Here is a 26198-nt window from a genome sequence, read left to right as displayed (position 1 = left end):
ATTTATACTTGGGATGTTCCAGGTGCATGCGTGACGTCCACGTCTCCTAATCTGTGCAAACACATGTACAGCTCTTCGATGCTCGCCAGCCACGGAAAGGATTTTCTCGGAGGCCCAGATCTGGGGCGCCCGGCTTCCCTACTTCCGGCCCCGCTGCCTGCCCTGCGGTTGCTAGGAAACGTGATGTCACCGGAAGCGAGGCCTGGGATAGGCTAAAGCGAGGGGAAGCCTCGCCCCCTTTGTTACCTCAGCGCCCGGCGCTGGCTCTCCAGCTGTTTGTAGGCCGAGGGGTGAGGGTCCGCGCGAGGAAGAGCCGGCTGCGGCCCAGTCCGCCCACCCGCCGCTGCGTCTGCCGGCTCCCGCCTCCCCTGCTCCGCCGCTGGAACGGGCCTCCGGGCGGAGGGCTCTGGTGCGGCTGCCGGTGCTTCTGAGTGCCGGGCAGTGTTCGCACAGCCCGCGCGCGCTGCCCGCCACGTCCCCGGGCTCGGCCGACTGCACAGCGTGGCGGGTGACCTTTCCGAGCCCAGCGCGATGACGGCTCCCTGCTCCCGGCTGTCCCCGCTGCCTCGGCGCCGCGGGCTCCGGTTCGTGTCGTTNCTGCGGCCCAGTCCGCCCACCCGCCGCTGCGTCTGCCGGCTCCCGCCGCCCCTGCTCCGCCGCTGGAGCGGGCCTCCGGGCGGACGGCTCTGGTGCGGCTGCCGGTGCTTCTGAGTGCCGGGCAGTGTTCACACAGCCCGCGCGCGCTGCCCGCCACGTCCCCGGGCTCGGCCGACTGCACAGCGTGGCGGGTGACCTTTCCGAGCCCAACGCGATGACGGCTCCCTGCTCCCGGCTGTCCCCGCTGCCTCGGCGCCGCGGGCTCCGGTTCGTGTCGTACCCGCCGCCGCTGCTGCCGCTGCTGTTGCTCCTGCTGGCGGCCACGGGGCCGGCGCGCGGCTGGGAGAGCGGAGACCTGGAGTTGTTTGACTTGGTGGAGGAGGTGCAGCTCAACTTCTACCAGTTCCTCGGGGTACAGCAGGTAAGCGGGGCCGCCCGCCGGCGCCTCGCGGGCAGAAGCGTGCGGGACGGGGCGAACAGGAGGGGGTGGGGCGGGTTTTGCCCTGGCTTCCTCCGAGAGAGTCGGGACTGTGGCCAGACTCGGTCCTCCTGGGCTCTGGCCGCCCTCGTTAGACCGGTCCACCAGGTCTCCTCGTTCCCCCAGCCCCACAAGGAATTGTCTGCCTCCCCCAGGTCCTCTCCGCGGTGCTCCCCTTCTCGAGTTGCGGTCTCTGTCAGACTGGAAGGTGCCACCAGCTTGGGGCGGTGATACCTTTTCTTTCCTTGGCCATTCTGGGGGAGATCCTTGCACCCCCAGCTGTGCTGGAGGAAGAAGGAAGAGTGGTGTTGTGGGCAGGAGTAGTCAGTCATGTCTCTAAATGTTCACCTTCACAGTTAACAGTTATCCATATGTTTCTTTTAGCTGCCTCCTTTCCTCTGCCTTTCCGGGAAGATAGGAATGCATTTTGGTCTGCGTCTGTGTTGCAGAAGTTTTTCTTGCACTGACTTGGGCATCTGTTTAGCCTGTTGGATAAGGGTTCGTGTCAGTTTAGAAATGGGGAGGAACTTGAAGCCTCTACCGTGGCGTGGGCCCTGGAACTCATGCAAGGAACCGTTAAGTTTTCTGGGCAGTAGAGGCACTTGGGGTGCTACAGGAAGAGAAGTACAACCAGCAGCACGGGATCGTTATCTTTTTTTTCCCCCGTTCGTTTCGTTTCCTTCCCTTTTTAAGCTTGAGACTTTTAACCTGTAAAGCCTGTTCGTTGATCTGTACTTCTACCTTGGGGGTGGTGAGTGAGGAAAGATATCCAGTCTCTATCTGAATCCTACTGCCAAGGAGATGACTTTTCACTGATTGAAGGATTGTGGGGTGAAAGACTTAGAATTCCACACGATCTGATTGAGCCCTTCATAAAAATGCTTGAATTAGTTTTGGGTTAAAAAAAACCCAAAGGTTTACCAGCAATTGTCATTCAAGGCACACTTCACATGACTAGATATGAAATGTACGTTTTCCCCCTATAGTTGAGAACTGTTGAGTTTAACACTAAATGGGAATTTACTTTTCGGATAAATATAATTGAATATAAAATTGTTATTGCTGTGGCACCATGATTTTTAAGAATTTCATTTTTGTAAGAGTTATTAAAGTATAAGCATTTACACTTCAAAATCTTAGGTGCACACAATTATGTACTGTCTGTATTCATTATCTTTACCTGGTGCCACTTCCTGCTCATAGAGACAAATATATCTTATTACAAAGTAAATGATGCAGCATGTGTAAAATTCATTAGTGAAAATAACTCTAAAGGCTTTTAAGAATGCCTTTAATGTTGATAAAATTTGTTAGAATTTATCATGATTGATTAAATTCTGTAGCTAGAGTCTTGTATACAACCTGTCCAAAGATCTTGAAGATGCTTTCCAGCTTTCATGGAAAATTAAGCCCCTTTAAGAGAATACAGACACTTAGTAGCACAAGTTTAAATTTTAGAGTATGTAATCTAGCTTGCATGTGAACTTTCATATAATTTTTGTTTATAATTTCATGCAATTTAATTTGCAGTATTAGGCAGTGTGAACAAGCAGAACACTTAACTATATGGGCAAAGATGGGAAAATAAAGAAGCATAGATAATTGAGAAGATTCTGTGTTGAGGTAGAATTTGAAAAGAAGGATCCAGAAAATTGTTTTTATCTGTGTTTCTCTGCCCAGCAGTGTTAAAATTGGAAAGGATGGCAGAAGAAATTTTATTTTACCTAAGCAGAGAAACTGATTCAAGTTCTTTACATTACACTGAATCTCAGCTTTCTTGGAAGACTTTCAGGGAACCAGAAATTGGGTAGAGAAAAGTGCAGCTCTTATTACTTAGTGTGTAATTTTCAGGCGAGGGCCAACCAATCTCGGTAACTATCAGACATGAGGAACAGGACAAAGTTAGGTAGGTTACTCAAAGTGGTGACTTGGCTCTATGCACTCATCAGTTTTGTTGTTGTTCATCCAACAGAGATTTATTTGGCACCTACTAAATTTTTAAACACGGAGAGCTGCCCAGTATATAAAACAAAACCTCTAGCCTCACCAAACTCATATCTTATTGATAGTAGAGGGAAACAGATAGGAAGCAACCAAACAAGTAAATATAAATGTCAGGTAGTCAAAGAAGGCCCCTGAAGGAAGTAAGGGAGTGAGCCATGAGGCAGGAGCTTGCGTAGTGTTTGAGGAATAGCAAGGCAACAGGTGTGACTGGGGCAGGATGAACCAGGACAGTAACAGGAGGGGGAGATCAGAGTCATGGGGTCTGGAAGATCTTGTACTGCTTTGTAAGACAAATCTAAGGATTTGGCTATTGCTTATAAGTAAGTTGGGGATCTCGTTGCAAGGGCAGGGTGTTGAGCAGAAGAGGTACATGATTTGACTTAAATTTCAAAACAATCACTTTGTTGTGTTGGGGATCGCCTGCATGTATTGGGTTGTTGGAAAAGTCATGACGCATTTTTGCAATGAGAAACAAAAAACACGGCATGACTTTTCCGACAGCGCAATACGTCATTAGTTACTTAGAGGGATAATTATGGTGTAGAATGTAGATTGCACCTGGGTGGTGCAAAGTGGTCAGCTTCTGGATTTAATTGGAACATAGAGATGGGAGGATTTTACTGATTGTTTGAATTTGGGATATGAGAAATTAAAAATTGAGGATAATTCTAATGCTTCTGGTCTGAGTAACTGAATAAATACTGTGTAACTGTAGTTGCCATTTACTAAGATGGGGAAGCCTGGACTAGAAGCAGGTTTGGTCAGGGGGAAATCAGGAATTTGGTTTGGGTCCTGCTAAATTTGAGGTGTCTATTAAACATTCAGGTAGAGCTGGCATATAGGCAGTTGGTTATGTAAGTCTGGCGTTATATGGAGAAAGTTTTGGACTGGAGATATAAATTTGGGAGTTCCTGACACTTAGACTGATATTTGAAGCCACAGAACTGGGTACACTCACCAGGGGAGCGAATGTAAAAAGAGGAAAGAGAGGCCTGGGAGGTAAACCTTGGAGATTCTAAGTTTTAAGAGTCAGGCAGATGAGGAACCAGCAAAGGAGATGGAAAAGGAACAGCTAGTGAAGTAGGAGGCAAACTAAGAAAAGATGGCCTCTTTCAAGTTAAGGGAAGAAGTATTTTAAAAAGGAGTGATCAGCTGGGTTAAATGATGATAATTCAAATAAGATGAGTTCTGAGAATTGGCTGTTGAACCTAACTGTGGAGGTCATTGGCTACCTCATCAAGAGCTGTTTCAGCGGAGTGGTGAAATGAATAGTCTGGTTAGATTGGGTTCAGGAGAGAAGGAAGGGGAAGAATTGGAGACAATTAATGTAAAAAATTATATTCATACCCCAAACTAGAAGTCAGAGATGAGAGTGACCGAGTGAGGCATTCATTTTATCCCGTCCCCCAGGTCTAGGATAGCTCAGCCACTCCCTAAACTCTGTAATTGGAATAATCGAGGACTTTAAGAATTTGGATCAGGCCACTTTCTGACTCATGATCTTGGGCAAGTTAGTTGCCTCAGTTTTAGGACAAATGGCATCTTCTTTAATTATTTACTTCATAGTTAGGCATATAGTAGACCCTTAAATTTTTATTGAATAATAAAATATAAACTTGGTAACTAAAACTAAAAAGTAATTCTCTGAAGGAGTAGTTGCTTAATTTTTACTCAGTAGGTTATATTTATATATGACCTTTTTCAGGCCTTATACAATGAAGGAACCCCTTTCCATGTATTCCTAGATTTCAAATTGGTTCTAGAAGCTTTGGAAGGGATTCCAGAAGTCTTTAGGAGAGGGATATATAGAGGTGACATATGGGAGGTTTGGTGTATTTTTAGAATGACTTTAATTGTTCATAGGGCATTCCAACTTGGATAGTGCTTCTTTTCAGAGGACATAGGATGGAATATTAGAGGAGTATAGGAAAAAAGATGTGTGTTATTGAAATATCTTTCATTAGTAACTACATTCTGAAATCTCTTTCTTTAGTAACTACATTCTGAAATATCTTTCTTTAGTAACTACTAAATATTTTTCATTAGTACTTACATTTCCTCTAATAGGTCATGCTCCTTGGACACCTGTATTTCTTGTGGGGTCAATGGCAACTCTGTAGTTTTTTTTTTATTATTTATTGGGGCCATGACTTTCCTTATACTTTCTATAGTATTCTAGCCAAAAATAAATACTTTATATTCATTTTTTAAAAATCCATTAATTGAAATTATGCAAGCTAAGTTATTTTAAATTTTGCAGTGTTTATTTTCTGATGACGTCAGAGTAGTCTGCCTGGTGCCAGTCATTCATTACAGATTCCTATTAATAGAGCTAGAAAATGTGCTTCTTTCTCTTATAAAAAATTTTTATAACTGTATCCTTACATTCAAGTGAATGCTGAAACTTGGTTAATAGAAGAAAAGCTATGATTAAGTGCATGTGCTTATAAAACGCTGGATTTAATTTTTTTAATCAGAATTAATAAACCTTTTAAGTACTTTCAAATTTACAGAATGTGTAAATTTCATACTAGCAGCCTTTTTAGGGGAGGAACAATTACTGCCCACTCACCCTATATCCAGGGGGCAGGACTTCCCTAAAGAAACACTCAAGTGTTTGAAACACTTTTCTATTACATTTTTCCATGGAGGAGTGAGTTACCTTGTGGGAGCGTGATTGCCTTGGGTCTGTTTTGCTTGATTGGAGGAGAGCTAATTAATCAAAAAGCAATAAGCTGTGAGAATCAGCCTCTTCTGTACCCCAGACCAGTAAGGTGTAATTATCTTGGACAGACTTTGTCTCGAGCATGCTGTCTCAAAGTCTAGACTGGAGAGGGGAGGACAAAAATTGCTAGCAAGCGCATTCGGCCCCCACACCTAATCTAAATTCTCCAGTAGCTTTCTAGCAATAAAGGTGATATTTGATCCCTATCTGCCTGACTTCTCTGTCTGTTTTTTTTTTTTTTTGGATGGGAATAAGCATGAAGTCATTAAGGGGGCCTTCTCAAACTCAGTTATAGTCCTTTTTAGAAATAAAGATGCGGATCTCTTTAATAAGTGGCTGGTGAACCTGTAGTGTGATTTTCCCTGATCTCCAATGATACTTGTGCTAGATTCCACTGAGTTTGTGGCATTACTTACATATACCTGGTCTGACAGTTAAGTTCGCAAACTTGTTGCAATGATATTGCTAAACTTTTTTGATATCAGAGGGATTATTCATTATGAATTTGTACTAACTGCACAAACAGTTAACCAAATTTACTATTTGGAAGTGCTGAAAAGGCTGCATGAAAAAGACCTGAACTTTTTGCCAACAATTCATGGCTCTTGCATCACAGCAATGCACCAGCTCACACTGCACTGTCTGTGAGGGAGTTTTTAGCCAGGAAACAAATAACTGTATTGGAACACCCTCTGCACTCACCTGATCTGCCTCCCAATGACTTCTTTCTTTACCCAAAGATAAAGGAAATATTGAAAGGAAGACATTTTCATGACATTCAGGACATCGAGGGGAATACAACGACAGCTCTGATGGTCATTCCAGAAAAAGTTCCAAAATTGCTTTGAAGGGTGCACTAGGCCCTGGTGTCAGTGCATAGCTTCCCAAGGGGAGTACTTCAAAGGTGACCGTAGTGATATTCAGCAATGAGGTATGCAGCACTCTTTCTAGGATGAGTTTGCAAACTTAATTGTCTGACTTTGTAGTTCAGTCATTCTCCAGGGTGTCAAATCTCTTGTAAATTTGTGTCGTGTAATAAATAATAGCTTCTCCATTTTCATTATGGAGTGCAAAATTATTTGTTAATAATAATTGGAGGGAGACATACAAAATCTGGAATGGTAGATAATCTTCCAGTCATTTTTATTTCTGATCTACGCATATCATTTATAGAGTTAGAGCTGAGTAAATACTTGCTTTAATTGTATATAACTTTGCATCAGATTGGGTTATTGCAAATTAGTTTACTTTTCTTACATATATATGTACACTGTTTAGTGGAGGTTGCCTGGGCATATTTGATGAGAAAAAACAAGTCTGTTGTGAAAATTTTGCCACATAATATAGAGCTGACAGAACAGAAATCCTCTTTTGTTGTAACTTTACTTTTTCCTTTAGCTTTTCTGAGTTTTATTTTTCTTTACACTAATTATGAGAGCACTACTATAATATTTTGCCTTTTCTTATTCATAGATACACCCTAAGTTGAACTGGGAAGCTGGGATTGACCTCTGTTATTACAATTATTTTTTTATATAGCTCACCATTTTACCCAGTGTTTGGTGTAATGTGGTGCATTTAAAAATCATGTTTTATTCAACGTTAGGAATGAAACAGAGGGTGGGATGGAGGTGAGGGTAGATATTTGACTTGATGGTTGCTGAGAGTGGAACTTACATGGCAGTTATAAGTAACACCAGTACAAGTAGTTTGATACAATGCCTAGTATCTATATATGAAGCCTGTTCTCAGCTTTGTTACCTTTTCTGTCAATGAACTACTTATTCCACAAACTGCTACTGTGTTGCCTTGGAAATCTAAGCCAGGCAATATTGAGTCTGTTGGGGTAGTAATGACATCAGTTAATTTCACCCACAATTAGAAACAATTCCAGAGCCTTTCTTGCATCGAGGTATGCAGAGATGGAAAGAAAGGTGTTGCAATGAAAAGAGAGACTTCGGATTGGGTGAAACAGGATCCTAAACCATTTTATAATGAAGTTATGGTCATATGTATTTTCAAAAATCTTTATTTTCAGGGCCGACTGAGTGGCTCAGTTGGTTAAGAGCTCGCTCAAGAGTTTGAGCTCTGAGCAAAGAGTGGTTCCAGTCCTGGCCCGAGCTGAGCTGCGGCTGAGCTGCCAACAGGTGTCAGGATGGCTCAGCTAAAAAAAAAAAAAAAATCTTTATTTTCATCAAAACACTTACTTTTAAAGATGGGGTTTATACTCATGCATGTAAAAATATGATTTCTATGTTTTAAGTAATAGCATAGTATTCCATTTTAAAAACTAAATATTTGAGTTTTTGTATATTTATGTCTAAGAATGTTATTAGTGTTTCATTAGAAATTTAGTCTAGAATTTGTGTCTGATTCCCATCCTCCTTAATACTAATTTAAATAAGGTTAGGATTTGTTCACTTATTCAGTGTTTCTGATTATCAATATTTAGCAACTGGAATCTCATATGTAATTAAACATGTTGCTTGAGTCACTCATGTTAGAAAAAATATGTATATAAAACAATATTTTCCTTATTAGATGGCTCCCCATTTTGGTACCAGTGAGGCAGTAAGCATAAAGCTCTATGCAGCTATACAGTCAGCTGATAGCATTTGCATTAAATATTAAAGGTAAAAGTCTAAGATCAAGAATTAAATAATGGGTATGTCATAGTATAAGCAACAGTATTAAAATAGAAAAGAAGGAGTATTAAAATACCACTCACAACAAACACTAGAATCCTAAAGGAGTAATTTCCTTAAACATTCTGGAATAATACAACTCGAGGTTATGGAAGGCACAAAAAATTTTAAAAGCTATGTTGAGACCCTAGTGTGGCATGTATAGTGTGAGCAGTAGTCAAAATGAGTTAAAATGAGAAAGATGTTTGTTTTCATTTACGGGAAAGGTGTGAACAGACTGTAGAGAAATCCTAGGATCCATATACATGCCCGCTAAGAAAGGTAGAGACATATTTATTGCCAATACTTAAGGGCTTTATACCATTAAAATAGATCAGGTTAAGGAAGTTATCCCATGGCCAGTCGAATTTATATATTACCAACAATCCTCTGACTGTTTAGAGTTTTAAAAAAATTGAAAATTTTATTAGCAGTTGTTTTCTTCAATTACCACACTTTTAGTTAACAAATAAAAAAAATTAGCATTTAAGTTCTTCTCTAACTTTTAAGTAGTGTTTTGCGTTAGTAGTTGGTGATTAACTTTGATATAAGGAAGTTAATATGTATGTATAATGTAGGATGATTGGGAACTGTGATTTTACTTGCTGTTAAATATATTGTGTTTTTTATGGTTCTTTTATGCATATCTATGGTAGGAAATAGATTTTCTGTGTTTAAATAAAACATTTGAGTTTTAGACATTTTATGAAGTTCAAATGATTGCCATGCTGTGCAGTTCTATAGTAGTTAACACAGAATTAATGTGTGACTTCTTGTATCACACTTTTGGAAGTATAATAAGGTTTAACTTAGAGAAAATTTATTTGATCTTGAAGTTAATTGTGGAAAGCACAGGTTTTCAACAAGGCTGCCATTTCTCAAAACATGGTTGAAACTTCGTATTTTGAATTGCCTTCAAAGCCTGTAATGCAGCATATTTGGCAGATTATCCTCATTAATGATGAGCCTTTAAGATGAATTTGATTTTTGGCTATTGCTAATAGTCATTTAGAGCTAAATTTGATGACTAAATTGGGTTAGCAATACAATTTGAAATGATAGAGAAATCTGAATGTAAATTTCACTTAAGGATTGTCAACTGGTTTGAGGACTGTTCTCAATGAAGAGCTCCAGAGAAGTTTGGAGGGATATCAACATGAAATAAATCTATAGCCTTACAAAGTAGCAGAATGTATTCCAGTAAATGACTTTGGAGTACTTATTACTTTGTGGGTAGCTAGTCTGTATTACCAACAGGAGAAAAATATATAAATAAAAATTATCTTAATTTTAGAGACGTGAGAAAAGATTCTAATTATCTGCCTGCTTTTAATATTAAAAACGGGTCATAAAAGTATTCATTATATAATATAATATTTCCATGTTAAAGCAGAATGGCGGAAGCGGAATAAATGTTAGGCATAGAGGCAGTAGCTGAGAATACCCCTTGAGGGAGACACAGGGAGAGGGAAATGTACACAGAAAAAAAAAATGTGCACACACACACACACACACACACACACACACACAAATAGAAAAATAAATGGTAATGGAGTAATATCTTCATCTTGTGACCTGCTTTGGATATTGTCATTAAAATTGTTGAGGGGTTGTATTTTCACAGCTGTAGGCATAAGTAATAATAAAATATGAGTCAGGTGAAAATAAAACATGGGTCAGATAATGTTTGCAGTATTTTGCAGGGACCTTTAAGAAGGAGCTTCCCAATTGATGTGCTGCAAGCAATTGTGCTGAGGTCATAATGCCCTCCCTGAGTGGCCTTAGCAGTTTACTCCAGTGTCTTACAAATATAATTTTCTATGAAATGCCATAGTATGAAAAGGTTGGAAAAGCACTGTGAAGGCATGCAATTCTGATGTTTTTCTTCCAGGAGAAAATTTATAAGGACGCATGAGCACGCGCACATGTACACACACACACACACACACACACACACACACACACTCACACACACTCTTAGACTTATCAAAATTTTTACTAAAGATCTTTTTTTTTTTCAGGTGTACAAAACAACGTAATAGTTAGACATTTACACCATTCACAAAGTGATAATCCCCTTCCCCCTCTACTAAAGATCTTTATTTAGCTCTCATAGAAGCAAAAGCATTTAACATATGGGTGAGAGAATCTGGATATAAAAGGAATCAAGAGGTCTTTGATAAATTAGTATCCTTAAGTTATTTTATTACATACTCTGGATGGTGGAATGACCATTAAACATTGCCATAGTTTGCAATAACTCAAAGGAATACTTTAATGATTTGTAACAATCCTCTGTGTGAAAACTTTGGACTATATAAATACACAAATTCTGAGTAGCGTGAAGCAATATTTTGTGACACTAAGAGATAAGGTAATATTTTATTTACAAATACTGACTGAGATATAGTTCAGATTTTTGACAGATGACAGACCTTTTCAAGTCCTTAGAGCAGCACTGTGCAATAGATATATAATACAAGCCATATATATAATTTTAGGCTTTCTAAAAGCCACATTTAAAAAAGTTTAAAAAAAAGTGAAATTGAAATTAATTTAAAAAACATTTAATTCATGGTATCAAACACAATTTAAAAAAATTACTAATGAGATATTTCACATTCTAGCTTTTTTACTAAATATTCAAAATCTGATATGTATTTTACATTTATATTTTAGCATATTTCAATTTGGATACCAAGATTCGATTGAAAATACTTGATCTATATTGAGATTTCATACACTGTGTAGCTAACAAATAGATTCATATACCCAAATTCTTCCAAACTGAAGAATCAAACTCCAAACTTTCCAGTAACTGAATCATGTTTCATTTTAAAAATTTAAATATAATCAAATAAAACTAAAAATTTGGTTTCTGAGTTGCACTAGCACATTTAAAGTGCTCCAATATGGCAAGTGGCTACCACATTGGATAACACAGCCTTAGAGAATTAACATTTCTGTGTTGTGTAGATATATCGAAATATTTTTGGATAAAATCACTGATTATTTTGTTTGTCAGGGACATAGTGTGTAGATTTCTTTCTTTTATTTATTTTTTAACTCAGTGTAGTTTTGTTTTGTTTTTGGATAAGTTCCAGTTGTGCTAGATATCATCTTCCTAGTTAGTTATCTGTCCATTTTGTCCATTTTTTGGACTATAAAGGTTATTGGTATAGCCCATGCTGTTCTTCCAGGGACAATGGTTCTTTTTTTTTTTTTTTAAATATTTTATTGGGGAACTAGGGGAGGGGAACAGCGCTGGGGAATCGGGGGAAGGGGAACAGACAAGTTGCTGTTGTTTTGTTCTTCAGTCTAGTTGTGGAGGATGTTGCTTCACTTGGACCATCATTGCACTCTTCCCGGGCGAGGCAGATCAGTCACCGGCTTCTGGACGGCCGCTCACAGCAGCTGCTGGCCGCTCATGCTGGCTGCTGGCTACACACGGTAGCCCATGGCAACCCACTGCAGTAGGGGACTGCAGCCTATGCCGTCCCCGGCAACCCACAGCAGCCCAGCTCCAGGTTGAGCTGTTGTTCAGCATCTTAGCTGTAGAGGGCAGTGTCACTGGCCCTCATATGTGGGATCTGAACCGGGGCCCTCTGACATCCCAAGCCAGTTCTTAACCAATGCGCCACTCGGCCGGCCTGGGACAATGGTTCTGAACGTACATGTGTCCTGTCTGCTAAAGGTGTTTTCAGGCAATCAGTTTAATTCAAATTGGTCATTTTCTTTTGCTACGTTGCCTGTTGTATTTTATAATTCTTAAAGTGTTATTTATTAACTTAATAGATTAGGTCTTTAACGATACTTTGTTCAAGAAATCACCAGCATTCCTATTCTGTAATTTTAACTTGAGGTTGCCCGTTCTCCCTGTTTATTCTGAAACATCCATCAGATATATTGCTAGCTATGAAATATTCACTACCTATGTTTTGATTGTTATAATGTATTTAATTAATTGATTTTAAAGATTCCTAGGTTCAGTTCTATTTGTGTGCCAGTCGTTTGCTGTTTATAATATCAATCAAAGATTCTAATCATCCTTTTCTCCTAGCCGCCTCTGCCACCTCTATATAGCTCCTAGTAAGTACTGCTTTCCTTTGGACCGAATAATTAAATGCCAGTCTTTTTGCTTTTGCCTTTTGTAATTTCATAAGCACCTGAGGGAAGGGAGTAGATCTTAATAGTGATGGTTCTTATACCTAACTACTGTTGTCTTAAATAGTTCAGATATAAGAAAGAAATTGCCCTGGGGGTCGAAATACTAAAAATTCATGCTGAGGGAAAGGACAACAAAAACAAAAGTTAAAGAACCAGTAATAGAATCCCGAAGTTGGAAGAGACCATACCAATATCTAACCTATTTCCTTTTATAGGAACCTTTTCTGTAGCCCTCCCAGCAGATGGTCATCCTGCCGGTTTTATTCGTCTAACATACAATGTGGGAATTATGAAACAATGTGTTGAGTTTTGGGATAATAGTACTCAGTGGAAAGTTTATTTTTATCTAAAGCCCTATCATAATTCTTATGCCTAGTTTCATTTGCAGTCTTCTTTTGGAATATCCCTGAATATATGTTCCCTCTATATTATTTTTATGAAATGCCTTAAAATGAAATGCACATGGGAAATAATTACTTGTTGATTCTCTGTACAACAGTAAGATTATTTTAAAATAGCCACAGTTCCTTATATAGCAATTATACCTCAATAAAGCTGTTAAAAAACAAACAAACAAGCAAAAAAAACCAAACAGGCAAGCTAAGGGGCCTGCTGCTTCCATGGTCTTTAGATGCGTACTAAGTCCATCTGAGAGAAGACCCAAGTCACCATATTATAGATGTCCTGGAACTTCTCTAATCATGATTCTAGGTTACTATAAATAATGCTCCGGCTCATCCAAGTCAACACCAGGCCATTTCTGGAAGTTGAAAACCAGGTGATTTGGGGTATGCCAGCTTTCATAATATGGACCACAGGAATAACTTAATTAAAATTGTACCCAGAAGTTGTTATAGACTCTTAAAGCAGGACCCCTGTGTACAGTTTTGCAGGTTGTATGTCTGCTTCAAACCTATCATTGTAATAGAACATGTTTTAGACTTGGAGGCTCTTATGAAGATTCGTACATAGGTGGTTAAACTGTGAAGGCAATGATTTTTCTTACTTAAAATGTTATATTTCTTTAGGTAGAATTTTAGTTTTCAGGCTCATTTTGAGTGGGAGTTTCTCTCTCCTTTTTATTCACCCCTCCCTAGGGGCTTTGCAGTGGCTTTTACTCCTTTTCCTGAGTCAAGAACTAGGTCTCCTATAAGCAGCTTAGGGCTCCCTCCTGAGGTTATATTGAGGCCATTGCAGATCCAGATACCAAGCCTGCAGATCTCTTGGCCTGGTCTCCGCTGTGGGACTGAAACCACGGCCTCTTAACATCTCAGATCAATAATATTTTATAAGCTGTAGGCCTCAGGCAGTGGCCTCCTCACTTGACATTTTTTTTCCACAGGCGGTAGAGTCCCACTGCAGCCTCTGACTTCAGGTGTAGAGCCTGGCGCTGAGCCCAGGCCTTCTGTAGGCTGTTTTTGGCCTCATTACTCTGTGGGAGTCAAACTTCTCATTTCTTCTGCTTACTTGTAGGTTTGGAACTCAGTAGTCTATAGCTTAAGCTCTATTTGTGGCTACAAGTTTCCATGTGTTTTTGTCTACAGAGATACTTAACCAGTTTTTGATCATGGCTCTATGTTTATAATTTTCTCTCTTTGCATTTTATCATTGGGACATATTTGGAGTGGAGTTTGGGAGGAGGTCCCTCAAGGACTTGCAGTGCTACTTTGAGCCTAGAATATTTTTTAAAGCTGCATCCCTTTTCTAATAATTATTTTTAAAGCCCCTTTTCTATTGTCTAAGAACCTTTTGCCACTTATCATCCAGAAGTATAGTCAGCCTTATTATACACAGCAGTGTAAGAGGCTGTTCTTTACTCATTAAAAGGGACAGACAGTAAACCATTCGGTCCTTATCCATATCTGTCCACTATTCCGAAACTTTATCCAAGTCTGGGTGCTAAAACAGGAAAGTAACATTTCTAAAATAATTGGATCTCACAATCCCACAAGGTTTTGAATATGGTAATAAGTTGATCCATTATCTCAGAGTGACATACATGGCCTGTTAGTGGAGATGCACAGAGGAGAGTCCATGAACTCTGTCCTGAGCCTAGTTAGAAAAATGTGCCAGGTGGAGAGATAGTTATTGAAGCTCAAGTACATGTTCGCAAAAGCATTGCTGGAGGAAATGAGTGGCCCTAAAGTTAAATTATGTGTCGGTAATTTCAGGTTGACTCTTTGTAAATATATACCACTCAGAAACCTCTTTAAAAACTCTCTTTCTGGGCCTAAATAACATTATGTTCTCTAATATTCAGTCTTCAAAGAGTCACAAAACAAAACATGGGACAGTGAGGGTTAACCTCCCTGAAAACCATTTAATAATCAACTGGAGGGACAATACGAAAATCATATAATTTCGGTGGATATTAGTGTCATGGAATTGAGTGAAAAAAAACCTTCAAATAGTTTGTAAAGTGCATATTTGGAACGTACTTTACCTTATTTATTTTAAGGAAAAAAAGTATACGATTTAGATTTATAAGGAAAGATAAAGGGTCCTTTCATTTTGTGTTCACAGGATTTCAGTATAATCCGATGACATACAATTTGAGGAACACAATTATTTTGTCATTATATATACCTTTAATATTGAGTTGTTAATCTAAGGAGAGTCTTTAAAAATACTAACCTAAGAGAACAGTGATGTAATGATTTTTGAAAAGACATTTCAATTAACAACTGTCATTGTTGCTTTTCTAATGGGGATAACTCTTGTCTCTGAAGCAGTTCTCTACTGTACTGTTCTACCCTTTGTTTTTGTGACAGAATAGAATATGCACAGTTATCTAGGTTGTTATTAAATTCTGATAATTTGTTTTCATATTAATTCATTAGTTCTTTTTACCATAGTTTAAGCTTCTAATCTTTGTATTATCTCTCTAAATGCTCTTATATATACCATATATCTTTACTTCAATATTATAGCTACTACTGAACAACCAGCTACAATACAGGCTATTTATAACTCTTTAAAACCTCACAGTGCTTATAGTTTAGAGGTGTGCTGTTCAGCATTGTAGCCACTCGCCACAAATAATTATAGACTTCTTGAAATGTGGTCAGTTAGATTAGCACATGAATTTTACACTTTATTTAATTTTATGTCACTTAAAATTAAAGTTTTAAAACCAAAGAAGTATAAAATACTTTTCCATTAAATGCAACTTTATTGTTTGGGCATGACTTCATTTCATTTAACCATCAAAAATTTAGCTTATGGATTGAGATATGCTATAAGTGTAAAATCTACACTGGATTTTGGAGACTCACTATTAAAAAATAGTGTAATATATCTTAATACTTTTTAATATTGAAAAGATAATTTTTATATATTGGTTTAAATGAAATATATTATAAAACTAATTTACATGTTTCTTTTTCCTTTTTAAATGTGGCTACTCGAAAATGTAAAGTTACACATGTGGCTTGCATTATATTTTTATTGGACAGCACTGGTTTACTGCATGGGTCGGCAAACTACGACCTACAACCTGCCTGCAATTTAGCCTCCTGGTTTGGAAACCAAAGTGGAGGAGCAGGTGTTCCTATTTCCCAGGGGTGTAAAAGATAATTGTTGGGTTCAGGAAGGAAATGTGAAAGTTCCTATTCGTTTATATTTATTTCATCCTTTAAAATTTTATATTTTAATATATGTGTTATAATATACCACAGAGTGATACACTACATATACATTAATGAATAAATAGATATATACAATTCAAATATAAATACAGAAATTAAAAATGTTTTTACTCTTAGGTCGTATGATCAAAAATATTTGGAGACTGTTGTTTAGAGGATGACGGAGAGAGAGACACACGGCAGGACTTCTGGAATGATGGAATAAGTTCTCAGCAAATCTGTCCAAAAAATAATGATAAAACTTGACAAAATTGTCAAAAATAACCATTTCAAGACTCTGAAAACTTGACCAAAGACATATGATAAATTGAGAAGCATATTTTAAAACATAAGCTAGTGAGCTTCAAGTAAGATATGTAGGCATCTGCGGTATTGCTGCCTGTTGTGAGACCCAGCGGCTTCATTGCTGGGTGGGTGACTTGATTTGGACAGAAGCGTGGAAAAGTCTCTACTCTTTCAGTGTAGTCAGGAGTACTATCTCAGTAGCAAACAAATAGGGAATGCCAAGATCACAGCCTGCCTGAGGTTATGGTCCTGGATAGGGGAGGCAACAACCCAGCAGAGTAGCCTGAAAATTAACAGGGAGATCCAGAGACTAGGACAGTCATTGTGGGCTTTGATAAAGTTCCCACATATCCATTATGATCTGGAAGGCTGTGTACATACACAAGGCTGCATTTACACTCAGGAGGGAATGGAGAGGGTCCTTGCTCTTCACACATTCCTGGCTGAAATGAGGCCTTGTGCATGTGCAGATGAGACACAGAAGGACCAACAGAAAATAAGAGCCTCAAAAGACTTAGAAAGTACCTAAACTTTGAATATGTTCCCCAACTGACACACAGACCCATCATCAACAAATGGAGATGTTACTGGTCCAAGATGTCTGACCAGTGATGGGCTAATCACTAAGCTGTGTTGACTAGGAGCAGTATCTAGAAAGCCAGTGTTAAAAATAAAAACAAGGGCAAAAAAAAGAAACCTGAGCACAGATTTCAGCAGCCACACATCACTCAGAAGACAGACTCCATAGAATAATCCCAGGAAAGCCAGTAAAAAAAATTAAAGAAACAAAAGCCACAAAAATAAGCCCCAATACAAGGGGGGAATCAAAATCTAAGGTTGCTCCAATGTATTATCAAAACATTCCAGCTTCCAACAAAAATTATGATACAAAGGAACAAGAAAGTGTGACCCATACTCGGGGGAAAAAAGCAATCAATAGAAATTGTCATTAAATAAGACCAGATGTTGTATTTAGCAGGCAAAATTTCAAAGTTGAGGTTATAAATATGTTCAAAGAAATAAAGGAAGTCATATTTACAGAAAAGAATGATAACAATGACTTGGCAAAGAATAAAGAGAAATTTAAAAAATGAAACCAAATGGAAATTCTGAAGTTAAAAAGTATAATAACTGAAATGAAAAATTCTCTAGATGGAATGAATCAACAGCTGATTTGAAATGACACAAAAACCAATGAACTTGAAGATACCTTAGTAGAAATTATTTAGTTTTTAAAACAGAAAGAAAACAGATAAGGGAAAATAAACAGAGATCCAAAGACTTGAGACATCATCAGGCATATCAACAAATGTATAATGAAAATTCCAGAAAGTAAAGAGAGCAAGAAACAGAGGCAAAGTATTTGAAGATGTCATAAGAAAAGAAAATTACAGGCCAATAAACCTCATGACTATAAATGTAAAATTTCCAGCAAAAATGTTAGCCAGCTAAATCCAGCAACATATAAAATGAATTAAACACCAGGATCATGTGGGATTTATCCCAAGAATGCAAGGTTGGTTTGACATCCGAAAATCAGTTATTGTAATACACGATATTAATAGAATAAAGGACATGAAGTACATGATCATTTCAGACAGAAAAAAAGCATTTGAAAGAATTTAACACCTACTCATGATAAAAATTCTCAACAAACTAGGAATAAAGGGTAATTCCCGCAGCCTAATAAAGAGAATCTAAAAAATTGTGTAGACATTTCACCCAAGAAGATATACAAATGGCTAATAAGTGCATGAAAAAGGTGCTCAATAGTATTACTCATTAAGGAAATGCAAATTAAAGCCATAAAGAGATAGATAACACCTCACACCCACTAGGATGGCTGTAATCAAAGTAATGGACAGGAAAGATTATTGATGAGGATGTGGAGATACTAGAGGTAATGTAAAATGTTGCAGCCACTTTGGAAAACAGTGGCAGTTTTTAAAAAAATTAAACTTAGCATAGGCCCCAGCAATTCCTCCTAGGTATCTATAGTGTCTTAAGGCAAAAGTGAAAATATATGTCCATAAACCGATTTGTATTATTCATGGAGCATTATTCATAATAGCCAAAAATTGGAAACAATCCAGATGGCCCAGCAGTGAATAAATGGATAAGCAAAATATGGTGCACATGGATAATGGAATACCATTTAGTATTTAGTATATAAAAAGAAAGAAATTGTGGTGTAAACTACAACATGGATGAACCTCAAAAACATTATACTAACTAAGTAAAAGAAGTGAGACTCAGAAAGACCACATGTTGTATAATATAATTTATATGAAATGTCCAGAAAAGGCAAGTGTATTAAGACAGAGCAAAAATGTAGTGGTTATCACAATCTGGAATTGAGGAGAGATCTTTTTAGGATGATAGAAATGTTCTAAGGCAGGACTTTTAGTGATGGCTGCACAACTTTATAAGTATTATTAAAATCATTGAGTTGTACAGTTACAATAAGTGAGTTCCCTGTTATGTAAATTATACCTTAACAAAACTGTTAGAAAAAAATGACAGATGTTATTTTATGGGAAATTTTCAGGGTTTTCTAAATTGAGAGTCTTGTGTGACAGATTGCTCTGTAAATGAATTGTGACTTATGTCTGAGCATTTAAAAGTTCTCACTATTTGGTCTCTTCCATACAGATACACACACACACACATATACACTCCTGTATAAACTGAATGCAGAGGATTATTTCAACTCTTGTGTCTTGAATGTCAGAACTTGATCCCTCTATATTTTTAGTTTTGACATTCATTAAAATATAATTTCTTTAGTGTAAAATGTCAAAGGCTTTTTAATGTGTATATATATTTTTATTAGATTTTATACTTTCTAGAAAAGACTCCAAATAGTAAAGATGAAAGCTGCAATTTTAGATGAAAAATGATTTTAAGACTCTGTGGCAGATTCACTGTTCATTCTTCTTTAGCAGCAGAGCTCCTATATTATTGGACATTGGGGTTAAAAAATGACATTTTCCTGTCTTCTTTGCAGATAATGGTGGCCAGTGAGTGAAAACATAGGGTTGGGCGTCTGGTCAAGCCCTTAAAGGGTGATACACGGTTTTGCCCTTGTGTGTCCCTCCTCTCTGCTCAATGGAATGTAGATGAGATATCTGTGGTTGCTTCAGCAGACATCTTGCAACTTGAGGTAACCTTGAGAAACCAAGAGCAGACAGATAATAGAACCCTGAGTCCTTGTGACTCTGGAGCAACCATAACTGCTGCAGATGTCCATCTCCGTACTTACTTTATGTAAGAGAAAAATAGACCTCTATCATTTTTTTAAGCCCCTGATATTTTGGGTTTCTGTTACAAGCACCCCATTTCTAATACACTGTTCTTACCTGTATGATGGGTTGTTCTTTAAGTATTTTCTATTAAAATTTTTATGTAAAAGCAAACAAAAAGGAAATTTAAACATAAGCAAATAAAACTACTTTTGACGTTTTTATATCATTTCAGAGTTTTTCTCTTCATATATATTTTTAATCTTATTAACTTTGCCTCCACAAGTACTCTGAGTACTTTTATGTCAGTACAGTATGCTAGCAGCTTTTTGTTTTTTAAAAAACTAGTAAAATATGCATAAAATAAATTTTACCATTTTAATCATTCAGAGTCCAATTTAATCACATTAAATATATTCACAATGTTGTGCAACCATCATCACTGTGCATTTCAAAACTTTTCCATAATCCCCAATAGAAGCTCTGTACCCATTAAACAAGAACTCACCATTCCCTTGTCCTCCAGCCCCTGATAACCTCTCATCTATTTTCTGTCTCTGCATTTGTCCATTACAGGTACCTCATATAAATAGAATCACATAATATTTGTCCTTTTGTATCTGGCATTGTTCACTTAATCTTGAAGGTTAATCCATGTTATAGAATGTCTCAGAATTACATTGTTTTTTTTTTGGATGAAGAGTTTTCCTTCCATTGTATGTATATACCACAATGTGTGGTATAAACATTGTTGTTGTACTTAGGTTGTTTCCACCTTTGGCTATTGTGAATAATGCTGCTGTAGACATTGGTATACAAGTATTTGTTTAAGACCCTGCCTTCAGTTTTTTTGTTTATATACCTAGAAGCAGAATTGCTGGGTCATATGGTAATTCTATATTTAACTTTTTGAGGAACTACTAAACTGTTTTCTTCAGTGGCTGCACCATTTTACATTCCCACCAATAATGTACAAGGGTTCCGATTTCTCTATAATCTCACCAGTATCTGTTCTGTTTTTTTTTATAATAGTCATCCAAATGGGTGAGAAGTAGTATCTCATTGTGGTTTTGATTTGCATTTCCCTAATGATTGGTTATGTGGAACATTAAGCTTTTTTGAGTTTTAATTTTATTTATTAGTTTCAGGTGTACAAAACAATGTAATAGACATTTACACCCCTTACACAGTGATAACCCTCATCCTTCAATCTACTACCCCTCTGATATTGTATGTAGCTGTTACAATTCCATTGACTCTATTCCCTATGCTGTACTCCTGTGTGGAGCATTTTTTCATGTGCTTTTTGGCCAACTGTATGTCTTCTTTGCAGAGGTTATTTTTGTTGTTGAGTTAAAGGAGTTCTTTACAGCCTATATGTTAATCGCTTATCAGATATATGATTTGCATATACCTTCTCCCATTCTGTGGGTTCTTTTCCCTCCCTTGAGAGTATCTTTGATGCACAAAAGTTTTTAATTTGATGAAGTCCAATTTATTTTATTTCCTGTGCTTGTAGTGTCATATCCAAGAAGTAACTGCCAAATCCAATGTCATGAAGTGCTTCCCCTGTGCTTCTAAATTTTTATAGTTTTAGCTCTTATGTTGAGGTCTTTGATCCATTTTGAGCTAATTTTTGAATCAGGTGTAATGTAATGGTCTCAACTTCATTCTTTTGCATGTAGATATCCAATTTTCTCAGCACCATTAGCTGAAAAGGCTATTAAGTATATATTATTTAATCTTTAAAACAGCCCTATCTGATTAGGTATTTTAATCCCTATTTTATGAATGAGGAAATTGAATTTCAGAGACTTGCTAAGGTCACAAAACAAATATTTGGTGGAGTTAGGATTTACACTTTTACCTGTTAGGTGCAAAGATCATAACAATTATTTCATTTTTTCTTGCTTATCTATTCTTAGAGATTTTCCCTATTTGCCTACACTTTCAGTCAAACATGTCTACTACATGGCAAATTTTGTATAGACTCTTAATTTGTAGCACACTGAAAATGGTATGTATTTAATACATGGTGATTGAATAAATGATAAAATTGTGATTCAGAATAATCTAGTCTCCATACCAGTGCAAACTATGAGCTGAAATCAAAAGGATGGAAACAATCAGGGGAAAATGTAATTCTGCATTTTGCTTAAGAAAATCGATTACACAAGTGTAAAATGGGAAGATCTGGCTTGACCTTAGTAAGATAAATGCTCAAGTTTTAGTTGATCGCAAGCAGAATTAGGCCATAAGCATGATGCATCTGCTTTTAGAAACCAATTCTAGTTTGCATAGAAAGTGAGCAGTATGATACAATATGTACATTTCTGGTAACACATACATAAACAAATAGAAATTTTTTCTTAAAGGAACTACAAGTATAGTAGGGGTTCTGGGAATCTTGTCCAATGAACATATTTAATGTGAAATGGAAAGGCTAAGTAAGGGGATGTATGATCACTGACTTCAAATATTAGAATTAAATATATCTTAAAACTATTTTTACTTATAATCTTTCATTTTGGAATAACTTCAGACTTAACAAAAAAAGTGGTAAAAGTAATGGAGTTCTCTTATTCCCCTTACCCAGCTTTCCCAAATGTCTTATACAACCTTAATAAAATTATCAAACTATGAAATTAACATTCATACAATACTATTAACTAACATGCAGATCTTATTCAAATTGTCAGCTGCCCCACTAACACTTTTTTTTTCTGGTCCAGAATCACACATTTGGTTATCTCATTGATGTCCTCCACTCTGGGACAGTTCCTCAGTTTTCGTGTTTCTTCACCTTGACACTTTTCAAGAGTATTAGATAGTTATATTTTAGAATGTTCCTCAGTTTGGGTTTGTCTAATATTTCTTCATGATTAAATTCAGGCTATGCATGCTTGGCATGAAAACCCCAGAAGTGATGTTGTGCCCTTTTCAGTATATCATATCAGCAGGCACATGATATCAGTGTATTTCATTATGGATGATGTTAACTTGGATTACTTGGTTAAGTGTCTGCCAAGTTTCTCCACTGTAAAGCTCCTGTTTTCCCTTTGTCATTTTTCTTGAGGGAAAATATTTTGAGACTATGCAAATATCCTATTTCTCATCATACTTTTGCCCAGTAATTTTAGCATCCATTGATGAATCTTGCCTGTAACCAACATTACTGTGGTATTTATGAAATGGCGATTTTTCTATTTCCATTATTCTTTCAGTACTTATTAGTCAGAATTCTACTGGAAGGAAGGATAGTCCTCACTCTTTTGTCAGTTACTTACATCAGTATGGACTCATACATATTTATTTTATGGCTGTGTTCCATTACTACCATTTTCATGTTCATTTGGCCATTGAAAATTCCTTCACACTCATTTTTTTATTGATCTGTAAGTTTAAAAATGGAGGAAATGTCTTCGCAGTTCTTCAGCTGTACTCACAGCTTCCATCAGGTAGCTTTACATAGTGGAGACCATAGATGTTCTTGCAACCACTAAATCGTTACTTATTTACATTAAAGGAGGGCATTTTTAGCTGTAGATTTTTAGCTGTTTTTTTAAGGTGTTCAAATATTTCTAAAAGCTTTCTCTTGAATTGGCAAGTAAACTTGTCTCTGATCATTTAAAAAATTGAGTATGCTGGGGAAAAAGTTGTACTAACTCAGATTTTGCATTATGAGGATGTCATTCCACTATTTACATATTCCCCTAATCACATATATATAAGATATTAATAATTCAAGTTAAAATAGCACATGTCATTCATAGCAGTAATTAGCCTTCGATAAGCCGAGTAACTGATTGCTAGGATGTGTGCACGTCAATGACAGTGTTTAACCAGAATTGAAATTTGTGTTTGTTTTTTTGTTTGTTTTTTTAAAGATTTTTATTGGGGAATTGGGGGGATGGGAACAGTGCTGGGGAATTGGGGGAAGGGGAACAGAAAGTTGTTGTCGTTTTGTTCTTCAATCTAGTTGTGGAGGATGTTGCTTCACTGGCCCAAGTTGGCACCATCATTGCGCTCTTCCCGGGCGAGGCAGATCAGTCGCCGGCTTCTGGACGGCCGCTCACTGCGGCTGCTGGCCGCTCATGCTGGCTGCCGGCCACACACGGTAGCCCATGGCAACCCACTGCCACAGGGACTGCAGCCCACACCGTCGCCGGCGACTCATGGCAGCCCAGCTCCAGGTTGAGCCATTGTTCAGCATCTTAGCTGTAGAGGGCAGCGTCACTGGCCCTCATATGTGGGATCTGAACTGGGGCCCTCTGGCATCCCAAGCGAGTTCTTAACCATCGCACCACTCGGCCGGCCCAAAATTTGTGTTTTTTTGTAGCCTTAGATGTTTCTGATAACATTGTGTGAACATATCACTTGTTGAATTTACAGTCTTTGAATAGAAGGTAGCCTTGTCACATTTTTTTAAAAGTACTTTAGCCTTTGGATCTTTGGGTATTGTAGTCTCTTCTGGGTAGTAGTTTTGTGTATGTTTCCAGTTGTTTAAATTCTTCCCTTTTTTTCCAATGCCTTTTTCTATTCCATTATGTTCTGTTAGTTCCCAGCACTGTGCTAGGTTTCTTTGAAAGAACTATATGATATGATTCCTGCCTTTTATGGACAGGAAATAATTCAGCATCATTGCAAGACAAAATGTAACCAATTAATGGACTGCTTGTCCATAAGCACCAGGCCTGCCTGTGCTGTCCCATAGCGTTGCCTCTTTCTGCTGCAAGTGCTTCAAGCTTAAGAAGTTGTTGACTTCTGTCTTACCAGGTGCCAGCCCATCTTTTCACTTGCTAATTGACTTTCCCACTTTATTGAAGGGAGAAGCTTTCCGAATTCTATAAAGTGCTTTATCAGTTTATGAGTACTACAAAACCTTGCTTCAGGAAATAGCGGAAATTCTTGTAGGGTTTGTATGTTGTGTTTCTCATTCTCATTCTCTTTCTCTCTCCCTCCCTATAAAAATTTCCCTTTCATGATAGGCTTTTAGGGGGCTAGTGGCCTTTTATATTTTATGTCCTTCAGTACTTCTTGAATATTGTATTACCTATTAAAAACAGTTAAGAGAAATCTCACTCTATATCTATTTGGTTGATGAAGAAATAGACAGATAGGACTTTTGAAAAGTAGAAGAGCTTTAGGAAGAAAAATACTGAAGCTTATGTAAGTTACAAAAAAAGTCAGATGTTCCTATATAGAAAGTCGACATCCTTATTTAAATTAAAAACAAACAAACACTTTTGCAGTTAAATAGCATCTAAATGTTGGTTTAATGTATAGAATGTAGAAAAATAATTTGGACATGCATTGTTTTTTCCTTTGAAAAATTTTTCTGTAGAACTTCTAAAGAATTTTTATATTAGATAATATTATCAGCCTTCTGAAAGACAGAAATGGTAAATTATCAACCCTAAATATCCAGGTGGGAAGTGAGGTTCCAGAGAGATGTAATGATCATATGTAGGGTCAGCACTAGAACATAAGCCTCCTGATTCTTAAATGTTATATTGGCTGTATTAAGATGTATTTGTTTTATCTAAAGTGAAAGAAATTATGGTAATTGACTATTGACTCCTGGGTGTATGTATTTTGGTCCCTTGCAGTGGGGATCAATTCGAAACTCAAGTCAAAAATTGGCTCCAGAGATTATAGAGTGTTCAGAAGAGAAAGGAAGAATTATCTGTATTTCTTCAACCACACAAATTCTTGCTTGGGTTAAATTAATAATGGCTCTTTTTGGAAATAATTTCTCCTTCATAATTTTGATTTTGATTCATATTATAGTTTACGTGTTTATCAATAAAACAAGAAAATGAATTCCTGAAGAAAACCTGTAACCGTTGCTTTAGAGAAACTGGGCTTTATAAATTAATTCAACTGTATAGTGCAACGTTTAGCTAAAAAATGTTTACTTAGCATAGTCTAACATTTCATTTTTCTTTTCATTTGGTAAATTTGGTAGATTTTTAAAAAATTACTAAGATAAAGTCTTAAGGTGCTGGCTGAGTGGCTTATTGGTTAAAAGTTGGCTTGGGAGCGCGAGCTCTGAGCAGCAGGGCCTCCGATTCGGTTCCCACATGGACCAGTGACTCTGTGCCTTATATAGCTAAGATGGTGAACAACAGCTCAACCTCAAGCTGGGCTGCTGTGAGTCGCCAGTGACGGTGTAAGCTGCACTGGGGCCGCAGCGGGCTGCAGTGAGCTACCGTGAGTGTCTGGCAGCTGTCGTGAATGGCCGGCCATTGGCCCGCAACCAACTGCCTCAGCCGGGAAGAGCGCAATGATAATACCAACATGGGCCAGTAAAGCAACGTCCTCCACAACTAGACTGAAGAACAAAAGGACAGCAACTTGTCTGTTCCC

At 37.6% G+C, this 26198-nt stretch overlaps 1 protein-coding gene across 1 annotated transcript in view; it reads left to right on the top strand.

The window, feature by feature from the left end:
* Positions 1-636: 636 nt before the first annotated feature.
* DNAJC1 (DnaJ heat shock protein family (Hsp40) member C1) overlaps positions 637-26198 on the top strand; it is a 195943-nt gene continuing 170381 nt past the window's right edge. The window contains exon 1 of the mRNA XM_019665145.1: positions 637-1018. Within this exon, the coding sequence (XP_019520690.1) occupies positions 812-1018 (207 nt within the window). The 5' untranslated portion in view covers positions 637-811. The remainder of the gene's footprint in view (positions 1019-26198) is intronic.

The sequence above is a fragment of the Hipposideros armiger genome, unplaced genomic scaffold (genome assembly GCF_001890085.2).
Source record: "Hipposideros armiger isolate ML-2016 unplaced genomic scaffold, ASM189008v1 scaffold_434, whole genome shotgun sequence".
In the NCBI taxonomy this organism is placed as follows: domain Eukaryota; kingdom Metazoa; phylum Chordata; class Mammalia; order Chiroptera; family Hipposideridae; genus Hipposideros; species Hipposideros armiger.
This window is presented reverse-complemented; position numbering and strand designations above follow the sequence as displayed.